Source organism: Saccostrea cucullata, unplaced genomic scaffold (genome assembly GCF_032062105.1).
Source record: "Saccostrea cucullata isolate Sc308-1 unplaced genomic scaffold, CSIRO_AGI_Scuc_v1 ctg456, whole genome shotgun sequence".
NCBI classification, from domain to species: Eukaryota; Metazoa; Mollusca; class Bivalvia; order Ostreida; family Ostreidae; genus Saccostrea; species Saccostrea cuccullata.
In genome coordinates, this window is record NW_026927684.1 from 142695 (window position 1) to 162372 (window position 19678).

Sequence of the window (19678 nt, forward strand, 5' to 3'; positions counted from 1 at the left end):
TTAAAATAGTTGGGTTTTTTAAGCAGATAGTAAATTTCAATTTTTTTTTTTTTTTGTGACGTAGAATAGAACAGATATGCTACAGTTAATGTTGAATGCTCACAAAGACACCGACAAGAATGAAATAGAGAGTGAACACAGCTATGAAGAGGATCCTAACAAATGGAAAAAGCGAGGTAATCTCTCTCTCTTTCTCTCTCTCTCATAAATACTAGTAAGTAATTTTAAGAGAGGCGAAATTTAAAAAAAACGAACAAATGAGCGTGCGATACGTTTTCTTTTGTTCAAAATTGTACGTTCTAAACTGTCTTTTTATACCAGGTTTGACTGAAGATGAAGTGACCGGGAATGCTATATTTTTTATACTTGCTGGGTTTGATACAACGGCAAGCAGCATGACTTTTATGGCATATTGTCTGGCAACGAACCCAGATTGCCAAGAAAAACTCATTGACGAAATCGATTCAATTCTAGGAAAGGTAAAATTGACTTGTTTCTTTTTCTTTTTTTTAAAGAAATCTCTTTGATAATATTCTATATTCATAATTAATAACATTCTCACATTGAAAAAAATCAGAACTCTTCCAGCAAATGATATGCCTAGCCCTAATCCTTACTCTTAACGAAAATATTAACTACTATAAAGGAGAAATTTTATAAGTATCATGCTACAGCATATTCTAGAAGTGATGTAAATCAGATGTGGATCCTTAGAATCTCTAAAACACATGATTAAAAAACGGAAAAATACACAATTTTTCAAGTCTGTAACTTTACAACTTTCGATTTTTGAAAAACTTTTTACAGTTCCTCACGATAAATTAAAATCTAGACTTTTCAATATCAGCTTCTTGAACTCCGGAAATTTTCACATCTTGTGATTGGTCAACTGCAAAATTACTCCGTTAAGAACCACTCTGCATGTCGGAATCTCGTAAATTCTATGGTCGTTATAATGGCCTTGTTAGAGAATACAGCCTGATATTGGGTCGTATTTTTGCTGACCTGTTTCAATTGTCATTTTTAGCTCTACTGGTCAGAGACCAGAAGAGCTTATGCGATAGTAATGCGTCCGGCGTCCGTCTGTCCGTCTGTCTGTCTGTCTGTCCGTCTGTCTGTAAACAATTTTTCAAAATGCTACTCCTCCTACAGTTTTGGTCTAATTTCAGTATAACTTGGCACACAAGTAGACTACACTAAGATACATAATTCTTTGTATCGGTTTTTGATTTCGATGAACGGTGTTGCCGTGGTTACTAAAAGTAGAAATTTCTGTGAAATTCTTTCAAAATGCTACTCCTCCTACAGTTTTAGTCTGATTTCAGTATAACTTGGCACACAGGTAGACTACACTAAGATACATAATTCTGTATATCGGTTTTTGATTTCGATGAACGGTGTTGCCGTGGTTACTAAAAATAGAAATTTCTGTGAAATTCTTTCAAAATGCTACTCCTCCTACAGTTTTGGTCTGATTTCAGTATAACTTGGCACACAAGTAGAATACACTAAGATACATAATTCTGTGTATCGGTTTTTGATTTCGATGAACGGTGTTGCCGTGGTTACTAAAAATAGAAATTTCTGTGAAATTCTTTCAAAATGCTACTCCTCCTACAGTTTTGGTCTGATTTCAATATAACTTGGCACACAAGTAGAATACACTAAGATACATAATTCTGTGTATCGGTTTTTGATTTCGATGAACGGTGTTGCCGTGGTTACTAAAAATAGAAATTTCTGTGAAATTCTTTCAAAATGCTACTCCTCCTACAGTTTTAGTCTGATTTCAGTATAACTTGGCACACAGGTAGACTACACTAAGATACATAATTCTGTGTATCAAATTTTAATTTTGATGAACTGTGTTGCCATGGTTACTAAAAATTGAAATGTCTGTAAAATTGTTTCAAAATGCTACTCCTCCTACAGTTTTGGTCTGATTTCAATATAACTTGGCACACAAGTAGACTACACTAAGAACATAAAGAGACTTTATCAACGATCATTATTCTATATATTGCTGTTGTAAAGTTTCAAATCCCAGCTGCTTAAGTACTCTTCTCTTCCTTTGCTATAAGTTCAAACCAGTAGAGCTTCAGTCTCGACAGAGACTTCTGGTTTGTTTTTATACTGAATTTACGTACGGAAAGTTCCATCTGCCTGATCAATACGTAGGACTCTTAGCGAATATGACGTGTCAACAGGTCGACAGGGGATGCTTACTCTTCATAGGCACCTGAGCCCACCTCTGGTATTTCCAGGGACCCGTGCTCTCTCCACACATTTATATTGTTTATACAATGTAATTGTTTTAGATCATCCACGGTTCCTTATATTCATCTTTTATATTCATTATCAAATATAAGCAGCATGATAATTATCAACATTTCTAGGAGTTACCAACTTATGACAATGTACAGAAGATTGACTACATGGACTGGGTTTTCAATGAGACACTTAGACTCTATCCGCCAGCTGTAAGGTATTTTATCTGCAAAAGATTCACTCCCTCCCCCAAACAACCATACACGCATGTTTTCACGCACTCAAGTGTAAAATTTGCGATTTAAAATTGTTTAATCTTTTATTTTTAGGAATGACATTTACATAACACAACCATTTAATCAAGTAATATTATGAAGCAATTCTGTTCGAACTTTTCTCTTAACAGCCAAAGGATGCGACTCTTAACAACACGCATGTACATGTACACTACTAAATTTTTTTCTTTAATTTCCTGAGTTGTCACAATAATAGCATTTTGTAGTTTAAAATGAGTACTAGCAAATGCATTTTATTAATAAAAGCCATTTTCATATTGCATGAAGCAACGAACATTGCATGAAGTTGGTGATAATACTTAACTTCCTGAATAAAAAATAATGTCTCTTTGGCTTGCAACAACATCTATCGCTTTCCAATACATGGCATTTGATTTTATATCTATCCCGAATTTGTATCAAGAATTTTAGATTTCTTAGATAATATATCTTTTTTATTAAATTTAGAACAAATCGGGTGAGCAAAGTTGAGATGGACATAGGCGGGTATAAGATTCCTAAGGGCGTTGATCTGTCGTTTGCTATTTATGCACTTCATAAAGATCCTAAATACTGGCCAGAACCTGACAAATTTGAACCAGAAAGGTATAATATCTAAAGAACTATAACTACATGTACCTAATATATTTATTTATTCAAGAAACATTAAGTTAACATTTACATTTATCAGCTACATTTAAAAAAAAAATATGACTAACTTTAAAGCAGCTGTTGATTTGAAAATTAATTTTTTAAGTTAAGCTGGTTTGTGAGACAAATAATTCTCCAAATTTTTCAGGTTTTCTCCTGAAAACAAGGCTGGGCGTCACCCATACGCCTTTCTTCCATTTGGCCATGGTCCTAGAAACTGTATAGGACAACGCCTAGCTGCCATGGAAGCTAAATGTGCCATTATCTACATACTTCAGCATTACCGCTTTGTTACATGTAGTGAAACAGAGGTATACTTTTTATACCACATTTATAACTTTAATGGACATTCATTTGCACCAAATCTCATCACAGTTGTATATTTTTACATTAAAGGTTATTATTCCCCGCAAGAAAGTTACTTTTTGACTTTTTCTTGTAGATCCCCGTGAAGCTTAACAATTCAGGCTTATTAAAACCTCTAAATGGGATCAAGTTAAAATTAGAAGAAAGAACAAAGGACTCTTAGATGGATGAAGCACTGTGAACAAATCTTTACTTATCTTGAAGTAGATATATCATTGATACATATGTATCTGAAGGATATTGACAGTTATAGAAATTACTGAGTGATATACATGTACATGTAGAAAGAATCACAAAAGAAATTTTTCCAATGCAGTTTTGAAAATTAAATACTGTAGAATCATTTTAATTCGTGGGGTTCAATGTTCGCGGGTAATCAAAATTTTGTTGGTTTGTTGAGATATAATTTCGTGGGTAACTCATACAGAAAATTCAGTAAATATGTTGTCAAGATAAATGTTCGTGGGGATGTAAATTCGTGGATAGGCGTGACCCACGAAGTCCACGAACATCGGTCCCCCACGAACATTGATGATTTCACAGTATTTGAAGTGGTGTGTGTGGTGGTGTGCTATTTGATATTTTGTTAATTAAGTATTCAAACCCAATTTCAGTAAAAGACCTAAACTGGGCCTATTTTTACTGATTCTGTTAGTGGTTTTCGGTCTTATGAATTTGAATTCGATTAATTTTGGAGCATGTATGTTAATATTCATTTATTAATAATTTACTTGTGAACACAAGAAATAAACATTTTTTTTCTACTGATTTTTCGTTAACCCTCCCATATAAACATACAAAGTATACAATAGGTGTTACCTGTTACCAGAGGATGCTAATTTCTCTATGGCATGCACCTGATCCAACGCCTGATTTTTAAAGGTCAGTAAAGGCTCTGCTCACAATTATCTTAAGACGTGATTTTTAGCTTACATGTAATTACTGTTCTTTATCCCGAGCTCCCTATTTTTAGAGTGAACTATTCCTAAACATTATAACTTGCATTATAAACTCGTGAGAAAAAAAAATCGACTTTGAAGTACTGATTGCTTTGAATTTTTGCAAGACGTGTTACTTGTTACATGTAACTCTGTTCAGTCACATTAAAGATCTCAACCCCCCTTCTATTTGTTTAAAATTCATTGCCTATGAATCAAATTCTTTTGATATGATATGTTTAGCCACAAAATGACTTATATATACCGGTAATAATTTTGATTTACTGGACCGGGCGAAATGCATGAAACCCGAAGAACAAAATAACAAACAAATAAAACAAACACTCTCAAACATTTCTAACGAAAAAATAATAAAAATTAAAAAATAATAAGTTCTTTAAACGAGCAAAATCCAAATCATGACAGGGCCAATAATCTTTTACATGTATTTCTGACCGGTTAAAGATCTCAACCCCCCTTCTATTTGTTTAAAATTCATTGCCTATGAATCAAATTCTTTTGATATGATATGTTTAGCCACAAAATGACTTATATATACCGGTAATAATTTTGATTTACTGGACCGGGCGAAATGCATGAAACCCGAAGAACAAAATAACAAACAAATAAAACAAACACTCTCAAATATTTCTAACGAAAAAATAATAAAAATTAAAAAATAATAAGTTCTTTAAACGAGCAAAATCCAAATCATGACAAGGCCAATAATCTTTTACATGTATTTCTGACCGTTAAAGATCTCAACCCCCCTTCTATTTGTTTAAAATTCATTGCCTATGAATCAAATTCTTTTGATATGATATGTTTAGACACAAAATGACTTATACACTGTAAAAACAGTGTTTAGAATCTAAACACATTTTTTGTATCACTTTTTTTACACGTTTAGCCCTAAACATGTCTCATTTCTAAACACGTTAGACTTCATGTGTTTAGTTGCTAAACATGTTTAACCCCTAAACACTTAAATCTAAACACATTTTTTGTTTCACTTTTTTTTTTACACGTTTAGCCCTAAACACGTCTCATTTCTAAACACATCAATATTTAAGTGTTAAGTTGCTAAACATGTTTAGTTTCACAACATTAGATCCATCACAATGGTTTAAATTCTAAACTATCACAGGAAAACATATTTTTGGGGGGGAAAAATTATTAAATTAGTTTCCTAGAAATACCATAACATTATTGAATGTTCAAACAAAGATTTATTTTGAAGAATTTTAAATTCAATATACATATAGGTTTAAACATAAAAATATTATTTTGCTCTAGTCAATATCAATCAGATCAGCAAGCATGCAATTATTCCTCATGTCTGTAACAAAAATTAATCAAGTTTATAAATTTCCTGCAAGTCTTTCACTAGAAACACACGATCATTTGTTTTCGTCCATAACTGCCAGAAAGAAATCCATTTCCATTTCACGAATGTTTTGGGGCTGTTTAAAAATACAGCGAACAGTAGACTTCACAAAATTCAGTTTCCTCTGAAATGCTAAAAGTGCTGAAGATGTACCAACAAATTTGTGGACTTGGAAATCGCACCCGCTACTCTGATACGTGATTTTTTTGCTTCGATCTGGACCAAATCCTGTAAGAAAGAAATGAAATTATACTAAAAATATGCCCCTTGCTGACTGATATAGCTAACTGGCTAATATTATGTAACGTTTATTGAAATCCATTTACCAATTATGTATATAAAATACTGATACGGATGTAAATATTTTCAATGACATTCTATAATATAAACTCCTTTCTAGATTTCAGGAATGCAAACATAAAAGAAGGGAATCTTGATCTACAACATTGTCTAACTGCAACGTTTCTAATTCTTGTCAATTTATGTAAAATAATAAAAGAAAGCAGACCTTTTATTGTAGTAATGTTGCCTTCCAAATGCATTCCACAATCCCTTCCTGGTTATCACTTTGGTTATGATTCGCTTCCTTTAATCCATCTTCTTTAGCTTACACTGGAATTTTCTTTGTTTCGGTAACCGCCCTATTTACGTTCAAATATATTACGCGTCATTTCCGGGAAGATAACTCTGTTTGTCACAGAAAGTGTTCAATTTCTAAACACTTAAATCTAAACACGTCTTAAATCTAAACATGTTTAGATATAATACATGTACATACATAAGTGTTTAGCCATTAAACACAATCTTAAACATGTTTAGGTCTAAACACGTAAAGGAAATGTTTATTTTCTAAACGCAGTTTTTACAGTGTATATACCGGTAATAATTTTGATTTACTGGACCGGGCGAAATGCATGAAACCCGAAGAACAAAATAACAAACAAATAAAACAAACACTCTCAAATATTTCTAACGAAAAAATAATAAAAATTAAAAAATAATAAGTTCTTTAAACGAGCAAAATCCAAATCATGACAAGGCCAATAATCTTTTACATGTATTTCTGACCGTAATAAATCTTCAATGGTGCAGAGGTACATATGCTATACAGTACTCGTCATCGACAAAAATAACGGAATATACTTCTTCTAATGCATGGAAGTAAGAAATTTTCAGTAGTTGCACTGGTCAGTACAGTATACAAACAAACACAAATACACATTGTATTGCATTGTAACTGCAATACAATGGAAACAAAGGCAATGCAAGGTAACCAGCACAAACACAGGTCGCTATTCCACGCTAATATCCGTGAAAATAAAGCAGTAAGGTTTAACGAATGCAAAGAGTATACCCTGGTGCTGATATCTTAATTGTAGATAATAATATCGGAAAAAAATACCGTATGCCTATTTACGAGTCATGTCCAGCTTTTAAATAATTGATATTTCGCAGAGTTTCTCGAAATAAAATCATGGTTATGTGTTTGTGTTCAGCTTTGTAAAGCCTCTCAATTGGGTAAAATTAAAATTGAAAGAGAGAAAATAGAAGAAAGGGACAAAAGTTTCAAAATATATTAAATTACATGTAATATGATTTTTCAAACAAACTAGAACTATGTTAGCTTTTAAAAGCTTCCACTTTAAGTACAGATTTGAGCCAAAAATCCTAAAAAAATGTTTTTTCTCTTTTAGTAAACGATCAAAACTTTTTGTTTTTGTATCATTTTGTATTTTTATGTGACAACTTTAACTTATGTGAAAATAAGAAAACTTTAGATATAGAAAGCATATAAAAATAACTAAATAAATGTACCTTAAAATTTAGAAAAGTAGAGAAAATTCGGATTATCCAATATCCATTGTAGTTCAATTAAATTTATGTCAATTTGGTAATATCAACTTATAGGCCCTATATGGTAGTTTCTTTATATGCAAAAAGAAAACATTCAGTTTTTTGAAATACAAGTAAGGATCGCATGATTGGCAACAGTGATTTTTTTATTCTTAATGTCCAGGGAAAAGTGTAACGTTTTTACAAAGAACAAATGATTAACTATTGGGTCCGCTTAGGATTCCTTCCTAAGAATCACGTTTATAATATAAATCAAACTTCTATAACAATGGCGAACAACTGACTGAATTCACTATATATATTTTTCCTAGGTCCTATCTGGATAATGATTAGAAAACTAACTATAAAACAAATTCTGTTGTTTCCCGACACAGTCTGCAACTACCTAAAGAGCACACCCTAAAAGTCACTGAGACACCTTTCTTAAAAGTCACCAAGACACTATATTAATTAAGTCACCAAGACACTATAGTCACTGAGACACTAATAAGGAACTAGATTCTTGAGCTGAGTGGTCTAACGAACAATTCTGTTGTTTCCCGACACAAACCAAGAAGGTGTTACTCCAACGATGAGTAACGACCAAGTAACCAATTGTTACATGGGTGTCTATATCTATACTCTTTCTACTTACAAATGATTGGATAATAATTTGCAAACTCTGATTGGCTACAATGTAAACGTTGATTGGTTAATTATCAGATTTCAAAAGCATTTCAATCCACTATGATTATTCTATTTCATTACAAAAGTTAATGACCTTGAACTGACCTTGCCTCTAATATAAAACAGCCAAACTTATTCTCATTGATACCATCACTTTGTGATATTGTCTTCTTGATTATGAAAATTTCATTAATTCTTAAATACAAGAAATTTGAGAAAAATCCTACCTTAGCTAAAAAAAAAAACTTGGAATCTTACAGTTTGGGAGCAGAGCAAATACGGACCTATAACAACTTCAGAGGTAGAATCAGGTACAAAGGAGGAGTGAGCATCCCCTGTCAACTGGTCATAAACGCTTTATGCTCCTTGTTATAATCAGGCAAACGGAATAAAACAAGACAGTTTAGTGTGAAAATTATGCCTTTACAGCTTGTATGAAAAACTACACTCCACTTTGTATTTGCTAAACCCATTATTTGGTGGCTGAAGAAGTGTTGAAAAATTTAAAGATTTTATTTCGTTGTGCACATTTACATTTGCTCTTGCATGGTTGATATAAATTTGTGGCCTTCTTTACACAACAAAACAGCTAAAAATATAATTCGCAAGAAAAATGATTTCACAGTGGGTGTTTGTTTACGCTAGAATGAGATGGAAATTTAACCCGATATACTACTCATTCGTAAGAAGACATAAATCAATTTCATTCGTTTTATACAAGCATTGCAATACTGAAGTACATAGATCTTAATAAATGTTCTCAACAAAAACCAGCTTACACCTGACAATCACTGTTATCTAGACTTTGACGCGTCCTCGGTAGATAAAGATTCTACCTGTTCGAAACATGAAAAAAGTATTACACCATTGAAAGAAACGATTTTAAGGTCAATAATTAGTATTTTTACCTTTTCGTTTGCCTTCATATAGACATGATTATCAGGAGCAGAGTTATCCATGACTCAACAAAAGATAACTGCTATATATCTTAAAATAAAAATGTCGTCAAATGAGGTTTGTTTGTATTAGTCATTTCTCGGTCACAGAGCTGTTTTATATATAAATACGTGGACCGTTCAAATAGTGTGAGGTACACTATGGATGTCCTTGGTATTGTGGAAATTAATGGGTGGATTTTACTCATTGTCTTTGCTCTAGTTGCTGTTTACATGTAAGTACAGACACAGCTTGTTTTTTTTGTATTTGTATTTCTGAATATTTAAATATTCCTTATCAATTTATCACGTTTCAGAGAATATTGCACTTCCGTCAAGGAAAACTAGTTTGTTGATTAGGTTTTACCATGTTTACAATTCACATATAACTTATGAACAGGAACCCATGCAATCAAACGATTTTTCATAAATTATTGTTCTGAGGCAAAAACAAATTCAAAATTGTAATAAAACAAGCAATATACCAGTATATAACGTTAAATATATGTGAAGGTATTTCACTCCTTTTGTTTACATCGGGGGCTCACGTGCACGTGTTATCGTGCAGCTTGCATTTAATCTGTATGTTCCCGTGCGTATTGTCTTCATTTTCTTTCGTCTCTGCACTGTTTTGCGAGTCGTCAATTCATTTCTCCATAAAAGTCAATAAACTCATTTCAATAAAACTTAATAAAAAATTTAACATTCAGTTGTTATGATATGTAAGTACATGTTGGTTTTGTAAAAATACTGTTGTTACTGAAAACCTTTTCTCATGACTTTTTTTACTGTTTGATCACATTTTAATTAATGTTGTTTTTTTTTTTTTTGCGACGAAAAAAGTTCTTGAAACACGATAAGATACAGATGCAGGTCTTATTATTATTTTGTAGACGTGTGAAATGGAAGTTTGGATTATGGCGTCGTCTTGGTGTTCCAGGTCCTGAATATTTTCCTTATATTGGGTCGCTTAGAGAGTTAAAGAAAATTGTAAGTTCAGGCATGTCTTTTATTTATAATAAATTAGTAAAATGGCCACGTCTTATTTTTTACTTCAAAGTCATCACTCAGTAAACAAAACCCTCCCCTTTTTTGTGTTTATAAGTTGTGCTGTTTCTTCCAGTTTTATAAGTCATGATGTTCTTATTTAAAGGGTGTCCATGGATTTGATATGAAACAGATCGACAAATACGGTAGAGTCGTCGGGTAAGATTATACAGGTACTTCCGTGTTTTACATTTTAACAATCTTAATATCAAACTCTTATACTCAAACACCCTAACACACACGAAATGGAAGTTTTGGGGCAGCTGAGATTTTTTGGTTAACCGGTTTACCTTTGCAATGATTTTATACTAAGGAAATATTGACGGTTGCAACAATTGCTTACGCTGGTTGTGCTTATTTTCTTGAATGAATGCAACCTTTACTTCCTATACTAAAAAAGAGCATTTACATAATTGATTAATATACTTTTTTTATTCCAGCACCTTCATAGGTGGAGTGCCTTCACTCTTGATAGCGGATCCTGAAATTATTAAAACTATTTCAGTTAAAGATTTCTCTTACGCCCCAAACAGAGCTGTGAGTAAATTTTCCATAACAAATTGCAAATTTTAATTTCTATTCTTGAAAAAATGAGAATTATAGTACACATATAGTATTTTAAACAAGAATTCCTGTATACAAATATACAAAATTTACATTACTTTACAAATTCTTTTTAGAATAGTTTTCAGATCAGGAGTGAATTGCGACATGGCTTGACTGCTGTTGAAGATGACCACTGGAGATTTATGAGAAACACACTTTTACCAACATTTTCAAGTGGGAAAATGAGAAAGGTACATCTTTTCATTTTCTTTTGTTCACAAAATTTAAACTGAATAATATTATTTTTAAAATATCGTATGCGAAGAAAAACTTGCTGGAGAATAAAAAAAAATCATTCAAATAAACTTATAAGGAAAATTTGTAAATAGGTCAAAGTTCAGTTTGTACATGTAAAAATACATAGGTAAGAATTGAATGATTTCGCTTGCCTATAATATTTTTTAGATGGATCCACTTTTAAGAAAGAAGTATCAGTTGTTACTCGAAGGTTTGAAAAAGGAAGCGGATCAGGGAAAAACCATAGAGTTTAAAGAGTTGGTATACACTGTAAACCAACTTTTATTCGCGTTGCGAAAAATTTTTGCGAGAGCCTCATCATCGCGAATATTTCTCGCCGCGAACCGATCCTCAAAGTCTCTTTGTCTATTAACAACAGATCCAAAAAGGCTTTATCGCAAAAATTAATCGTCGCGAACTAGTTTACCTTTATAAAATCGCGAAATAAAGTCGTCGCTGCTAAAAGTTGGTTTACAGTATTTGATTTTTTTAAAAAAAAAAAAAAGAAGAAATCGTAAACATGTGCAGTATATATATGCAAAAATAACTGTATTTATCAGAAAGTTTATAATAAAACTATACATTTACAGAATGTTTGGTAGATACACGATGGACGTTATAGCCTCGCTTGGATTCGGAATGGATATAGACTCACAGACAAACCCAGATAATACATTTGTGAAATATGCCAAGGAACTTTTTGCGCCAAGAATTAATTTTCTTATTTTCCTTATTGGTACAAAAAATTAAACACTGCAACGATACTAGTGTTTAATTCAAGTTATATTTTAACAGATATTAACTTCTAAGTAATCTTCTTTTCATAAAGAGCAAAAACATTTAATTTTTTTTATTTGATCAGCTAAAACTTTTAAATTAGAAGCAAAAATTCATAATTTTTATAACAGCATTTAATTTGTACTATATCATTATTATGATATTTTTCAGTTATTTTTCCACCACTTGATGGGATATTGAACTATTTTAACAAATCTCCAACGAATAATCGCAGAGTTATGAACTTCTTCAAATCGGCGGTCCACCAGGCCATAGAAATGCGGGATGAGGGTGATAAGGTACAGTATGTTTAAGGTTTCACCAAAGGTCAGCATGTCCAAAAATTTATTTTTACAATACCTCCAAAACTATGTGAGTTATAAAGTTGGAACTTTTACGGTGTATGAATATATCATTGATTAACAGATAGGAAGTATCATTTGAAAACAAATATTTTTAAAAATATATTTTTTGAGAAAAAAAAAATATTGCAATTTTTTTTAAATGCACCTCAGTCTTTAATGCTGAACTTTTAGTGAAAACCATCATTGTAGAAATAATATATTTTTACCAATGAAGGGCAAGTTGGACGTGAATGGTCTCTGAAAGGCTGTTATTGAAAGCATGATATGTATAAAGACAAGACCCTTATAAAATCCTCCATTTGCATTGTACTTTCGGTTTCAAGTCTTAACATTTGGACAAAATAAACATGCAGGGAAAACACTTTTCCTAGGCTTATCAAAAGCCTACATACACTTCATTGATAAACATATTTTGTTTCTGCTTTGATGAATTTCACTAAAAGTTTGGATGTACTTAGGTTATTTTGAAAAATATATGCATTTTTTAAAAGAATTTTTCTCGATAAATATTCTTTTTTAAGAATATATTATCAAGTGATACTTTCTATCTGTTGATCAATGATACATTTATAAACTATATAAGTTTTTACTTTATAAACCACATAGTATTGGTGGTATTGCAAAAATAAATTTTTGGACATGCTGACCTTTGGTGAAACCTTAAAATAAGTAAATGCGAGACAAGTCTTCAATTTTTACGGTTTCAAAATATTTTGGAACGAGTTTTGATTTTGTTATTTGTCGACATCTACATACACTTTAATGACAAATATGTGTTGATAAAAATCACAAATTAATTCAATCATAGACCTAAAGTGACTTAAGGTAGGATTCTTCTCACAAAAAAAACTGTATTTCTTGTAATTATAAACTGATGAAATTTTCACAGAATCAAGAAGACAATATTACTAAGTGATGTTATCAGTTAGATTAGTTTTGACCATTTTATATTAGAGTGAAGGTCAGGTCAAGGTCATTACCTTTTCCCTGGACATTAAGAATAAAAAATGACTGCATTCAACCATGCGATACGGTCTTCTATTTCAAAAGATTAAATGTTCTTCTTTTTACGTAAAAAGATATTACAATATGGTCTATAAGATGATATAACCAAATTGACACAGATAGTTTAACAAAAATGGATTTTGGCTAATCCGAATTTTCTCTATCTTTCTTAAATTTTTAGGATATTTAGGTTATTTTCATATGCACCCTATATTTAAATTTTTCTTATTTTCACATATGGTAAAGAAGTCAGACACAGATACAAAATGATACAAAAACGAAAAGTTTTGATCGTTTACAACGAAAGAGAGCAAAAATTACTTTTACAGATTTTTGGCTCAAATCTGTACTTAGATGGTAGCTTTTAAACGCTTACATGATTGTAGTTTGTGTGGAAATTCATATTTATTTGATATACGTATTTTAAAACTTGAGTCCCGTATTATTAATTTAGCTAACATTTGAAAAATTCTTTAAGTCTTTGATGGTGTAAAAATTATAACTACATTCATTGTTCTATAATAATTTTGAGAGGCAGAAAAGAATTTAAGATATTTTCATATGCCACCATTCCACCAAAAGTATAGTCCCTGCTAGTTTTCGAACACAGTTTACCATTTCTATTTAAAGTTGTACAATTGAGATAAGGAAAGAAAAATATGGTCCTTTAAATGTTTTTCATGTAAATATATATTAAGACATATAAGCAAATATACATTGAATATTTCATCTAGTCAGAAACCAGAGAAGAATCGTACTTTAAGCTCTATGATTCAATTTATTATTTTCTTCAAAATTAAAGGAAAACCAAATTTCCTGTCTCTTTACAAATGTTTTTTGTCTAATAGATGATTGTTCGTTTTGTTTGTATTAGAATAGGAAAGATTTGCTGCAGATGATGCTAAATGCCCACAAGGACACCGAGAAGAATGAGATTGAGGACGTGCACAGCTATGAAGGAGACCCAAACAAATGGAAAAAACGAGGTCTCACTCTCTCTCATTAGTAAAGAGTTTTATTAAGCAACAAATCCGACAGTATTGAAATTTAATTGAGAGCTTTATGTTCTAAATTAATTTTTGAAAATTATCTGATACAAATGTAATTATAGTGATTTTGCCACATTTGTGATAGGTCTGACGGAGGATGAAGTCACAGGCAATGCTATACTCTTCCTTCTCGCGGGATTTGATACAACGGCTAGCACCATGACCTTTCTGGTATATTGTCTGGCAACGAACCCAGATTGTCAGGAAAAACTTATAAACCAAATTGACTCAACTTTAGGGAACGTAAGAAATTTTATATAAATTATATATTAAGATGTATTTGTAGATTTAATTAAGCATTCAATATTCAAAGTATTAGTAAATGTATTTGATTTTGATTTAGTTATCGATTTTTCATATCTATTTGTAAACACCATTATAGATATTTCACTTATTGACAGAAGTCCACATCATCTTCACAAACTTAAACATTGTTCGAGTTACCTTTCTTTTGTTCAGAAGGTTGTAAAAAGTGAATCTCCCATTCCCTTCACAAACAGAGTTTTGATTCTGTGGTATTTTATGAAATAAGAGTAAAATGGATATATATTATAAAATAATATTTTTTTTCCAAATCAAAAACATTTTTCTTCAGAGTATCCAGGATCATTAATTACATGTCTTGATCTGTACCTATTAATATTTGTAATGCTTTAATTATCCGCACTGAAATCAGACAAGTGGATTCAATATATGTCACAGTAGTTATCCTTTTGGGTTTTTTTCTGTTTAGAAAAGATGGCTATATTAAAACAAGAGGCCCATGGGCCACATCGCTCACCTGAGCAATGTAGCTAAGAAAAAAGCATAAATCAGTTTATTTTTGAAAAGTTAAAACCCAAAAGTGGTCCCAACCATTCCTTAAAAGGGAGAGGGTATGACTTGAACTAACTTGAATCTACACTAACTAAGGATGCTTGCATATTTATTTCTTTGACTACCTGTGGATTTATTGCCCTTTACATTTGAACTTACATTGTGGCCCCATCTGCCCCCAGGGGCCATGACTTGAACAAAATTGAATCTACACTATGAATAGGACTAAACATGGCTTTGCTATTCCTGAAAAGAAGAATTTTAAAGATTTTTTTTCTACATGTTTCTATGTAAATCTTGGATTCTATGTTATGGCCCTGCCCTACCCCCAGGGGTGATGATTTGAATAAACATGAATGTCCACTCTGAGGATGCTTCCATAAAATATGATAATTTATGCCTTTGCTATTCCAGAGAAGATTTTTAAAGAATTTTCCTATATATTTCAATGTAAAACTTTGATCAGCCAGTGCGGCCCCGCCCTTCCCCAGGGGGTCATGATTTGAACAAACTTGAATCTACACTACCTGAGGATGCTTCTCTATAAGTTTCATCTTTCCTGGCACAGTGGTTCTTGAGGAGAAGATTTTAAAGAATTTTCCTATATATTTCTATGTAAAACTTTGATCCACCAGTGTGGCACCGCCCTACCCCCGGGGGTCCTGATTTGAACAAACTTGAATCAACACTACCTGAGGATGCTTCCCTATAAGTTTCATCTTTCCTGGCACAGTGGTTCTTGAGAAGAAGATTTTTAAAACATAGCATCAATTTTTCATTATTTCTGAATTATCTCCCCTTGAATAAGGGCGTGGCCCTTCATTTGAACAAACTTGAATCTCCTTTACCAAAGGATACTTTGTGGCAAGTTTGGTTGAAATCGGCCCAGTGGTTCTTGAGGAGAAGAAGAAAAATGTGAAAAGTTTACGACAACAACGACAACAACAACGACAGACGACAGACAAATTTTGATCAGAAAAGCTCACTTGAGCCTTCGGCTCAGGTGAGCTAAAAATCTAGAGGTAGTGAGCAATGAGATCACTAAATGATACCCCCGATTCCCATATGATTATAATGGCAAAAGTCCATGTTTTGCTCTGGGGAACCCGAATAATTTTCAGATCAAAATGTATAATAGGAGGTGCACAATGGCATTATGTAATAAAAAATCTGTGAAAGTATTAAATTTTATTCAGTGGTATAGGAGAAGTTGCGGATAAGATAATGGACACCTTCTATATTATAGAAGAAAGGGTCGTGCTCATTATTTGTTCTGGGAAACCCAAAAATATGTCTCCAATCAAAAGTAAAATTACAGGAGATGCACAATGGAACTATACACATGTATAACAAAGATTCTGTTAAAGTCTCAATAAATTTCATTCAATGGTACTAGAGGAGTTGCGTATAAGAGATGGGTACTCCAAAGCGTAAAAGACGGTCATACAGACGGACATCCCGATCACTGTATACCCTCCCGCTTTTCAAGCGGGGATATAATCATGAATATTTGACATACTTTGACAAAGATGATGAAATGCTAACAGCTAACAAAAAAGGGGGGGTTCCTCTATTTATTATAAGAACAGATAAATTGTAAATACAAAAAATCACCAATGTCTCAACCTTGTTGTTTATCGTATACTGTAATAAACAGAAGTCGTTCTGCAGTATATTTTCAATTATAAGCTACACATAACCTTTTTCAATTTTCCAGGACCTTCCTACATACGACAACGTCCAGAAGTTGGAGTATTTAGACTGGGTCTTCAATGAGACTCTGAGGTTATACCCTCCCGCCGTCAGGTATACAATCCTTCCTAAAAAAATAAGTTACCTCCATTCAGATACCCACTCGATATATCCCGGTGAGCTTGAACTGAAGAATTCCACAGAGTCTGACACATCTATTTCTTAAATTTAAGAAAAAAAAACTTAATGATTAAAGTGACGATTTTAATTTTCTAAAGTCAACTTACCTGATTGTTTTTAAAAATAAACCCTTTTCACCAGCTGCATACCGGGTTTAGGAATATCCCCTGGTTGATTCGATAACAAAGATACATGTAAGGCTCTTTGTATTTATAATTTTTACAATGATGCAAAGCTATTGAAGAACAAGTTCATTCAACAAGGGTGTCAGTAGTCTCTGTTTAGTCATCGTTTTGCGAATTTCTATGGTATATGCAATGACCTTGTCAGCAAGTATAGAAGTACAAACTATTATTTAAAGAGCAAATGCTGTCTGACGTTTTTCATACCACTTATATTGTTAAACCTGATTTTCATACCGAATTTTTCCGTTTGACAATCATAACAAGGAGCACGCGGCGGGTGTGACCGATCAATAAGGAATGCTCACCCCTTCATGGCACCTGATCCCTCCTCTGTTGTTTCAGAGTTCCGTGTTTGCATTGCTCCCATTTTGTATAGTTTTAAATTTTTAATGGATTTTTGAGTTGGAATAATTACTGTTGTTATCTACGTATTTCATATGCATATATCTCAACAAAAGAACACAAACTTGACGTAAATTTTTTTCTGATCTCTTGTTAAGGTCACATATTCAAAAAAAATCAGCAAATTTTTATATAGACAATTTCTTATTGTTTAATATGTGTCATTTTTTGAAATACTAGAACCAATCGAAAAAGTAAAGTGGAAATGGAAATCGGTGGTCACAAGATTCCGAAAGACATGGATCTGTCCTTTGCAATTTTTGCAGTACAAAGAGACCCTGAATACTGGCCGGATCCGGAGAAATTTGATCCGGAAAGGTAGGTGATATTTATAATATAAACGTGATCAGCCAAAATTTATCTTTAAAAAGGATCATGCATGCTCATGAAAATGCATAAAAACTTGTTTCTACACTGTAAAAAATGCGCTTAGAAAATAAACACTTCCGTTACGTGTTTTGACCTAAACATGTATAAGATTGTATTTAACGGCTAAACACTTAGGTCTAAACATGTGTTAGATTGTGTTTAACGTCTAAACACTTAGGTCTAAACGTGTGTTATATCTAAATGATGTTAAGATTTAACACATGTTTAGATATAAGTGTTTAGAAATTGAACACTTTTCTGTGAAGTGCAGAGTTATCTTCCCGGAAATGACGCATATATATTCGAATGATAAATAGAGCGGTTATCGAAACAAAGGAAATCCCAATGTTAGCTAAAGAAGATGGATTAAAGGAAGTGAATGCTAATCAAAGTGATAACCATGAAGAGATTGTGAAATGCATTTAAACTGCAACATTACTGCGATAAAAGGTATGTTAACTATTATTTTTATTTTACATAAATCGACCATGATGGGCTACGTAAATAGACATGCGTTTGCACATGTAGCTGTAGATCAAGATTACCTTCGGTTATATTTTGTATTCCTGAAATCTAGAAAGGAGTACATTATATAGAATATCAATAATATCTACAACAGTATCAATACTTAATAGTGGTTATATAGACGAGGTTCAATAAAAGTAGCACAATAATAGCTATCAAACATGTAAAAAAAACAAAAAAAAAAGTTCATACAAATCCAGCCAGTGAAAAGCATATTTTGATAAAATTTGAATTTTTTTCTTACAGGATATGGTCCACATCGAACTTGAAAGCAAAAATACACGTATCAGAGAAACTGTTGCCATATCCAAGTCCACAATGGCATACCATCGTTCTTACATTTTTCAACACTTCTTACTTTCTAGGGGAAACTGAGTTTTGTGAAGTCTGCTGTTCGTTATAGCTTTGAACAACCTAAAAATATTCTCAAATAATGACAGTGGATTACCTACTGACGGTCACAGATGAAAACAAATTATGCGTGTGTTGCTCAGTGAATATTGCTGGAAGTTAAACTTGATACAGACATGAAAAATAACTGCTTGCTAATCTGGTTAGAATTAAAACCAGCGTGTAAAAATATAATGTATATTTAATTTAAAATTCTTTATAAAAAATCCATGTTTGAATGTTCATTGAATAAAATTTAAAATGTAAACAATTGTTATTTTTTCAGTTTTCTTGCAGGAAGACAACGAAAACATCCAAGTGTTTAATTTGTAAACATGTATCATAACATGTTTTGTAACGTGTTTAAAGTCTAAACATGTAAGTATTTAGGCTCTAAACACTTTCCGTTACACGTAATGAAATTAAATGTGTTTAGAATTTCAACGCATCAAAAAAAGTGTGACAAGAAAGTGCTTAGGAAAGTGTCTATCGTCTAAACACATTTTTTACAGTGTAGTGATTTGACCAGCTATACATGTGTAGTTGTGCGAATGATGTCAAATTATTTAAGAAGAGCTTTTTTTCATTTAATGAAGGTTTTCTCCTGAAAACAAGGCTGGGCGTCACCCATACGCCTTCCTTCCTTTTGGCCATGGACCTAGAAACTGTATAGGACAACGCCTAGCTGCCATG

General features: G+C 32.3%; 1 protein-coding gene and 1 long non-coding RNA gene across 2 annotated transcripts in view; both read left to right on the forward strand.

The window, feature by feature from the left end:
- LOC134275212 (cytochrome P450 3A14-like) overlaps window positions 1-18023 on the forward strand; it is a 36800-nt gene extending 18777 nt beyond the window's left edge. Inside the window, exons 9-24 of the mRNA XM_062757469.1 lie at window positions 65-176; window positions 322-479; window positions 2397-2485; window positions 3012-3149; window positions 3343-3505; window positions 10214-10330; window positions 10494-10546; window positions 10828-10924; window positions 11068-11184; window positions 11399-11487; window positions 11821-11966; window positions 12179-12306; window positions 14252-14363; window positions 14512-14669; window positions 16960-17048; window positions 17882-18023. Coding sequence (XP_062613453.1) covers window positions 65-176; window positions 322-479; window positions 2397-2485; window positions 3012-3149; window positions 3343-3505; window positions 10214-10330; window positions 10494-10546; window positions 10828-10924; window positions 11068-11184; window positions 11399-11487; window positions 11821-11966; window positions 12179-12306; window positions 14252-14363; window positions 14512-14669; window positions 16960-17048; window positions 17882-18023 — 1908 coding nt within the window. The remainder of the gene's footprint in view (window positions 1-64; window positions 177-321; window positions 480-2396; window positions 2486-3011; window positions 3150-3342; window positions 3506-10213; window positions 10331-10493; window positions 10547-10827; window positions 10925-11067; window positions 11185-11398; window positions 11488-11820; window positions 11967-12178; window positions 12307-14251; window positions 14364-14511; window positions 14670-16959; window positions 17049-17881) is intronic.
- A 122-nt stretch (window positions 18024-18145) lies between these two features.
- Window positions 18146-19256, forward strand: LOC134275214 (uncharacterized). The gene is made up of 2 exons (XR_009993777.1): window positions 18146-18520; window positions 18842-19256. It is a non-coding gene; the product is annotated as an uncharacterized LOC134275214 (long non-coding RNA).
- Window positions 19257-19678: the final 422 nt, after the last annotated feature.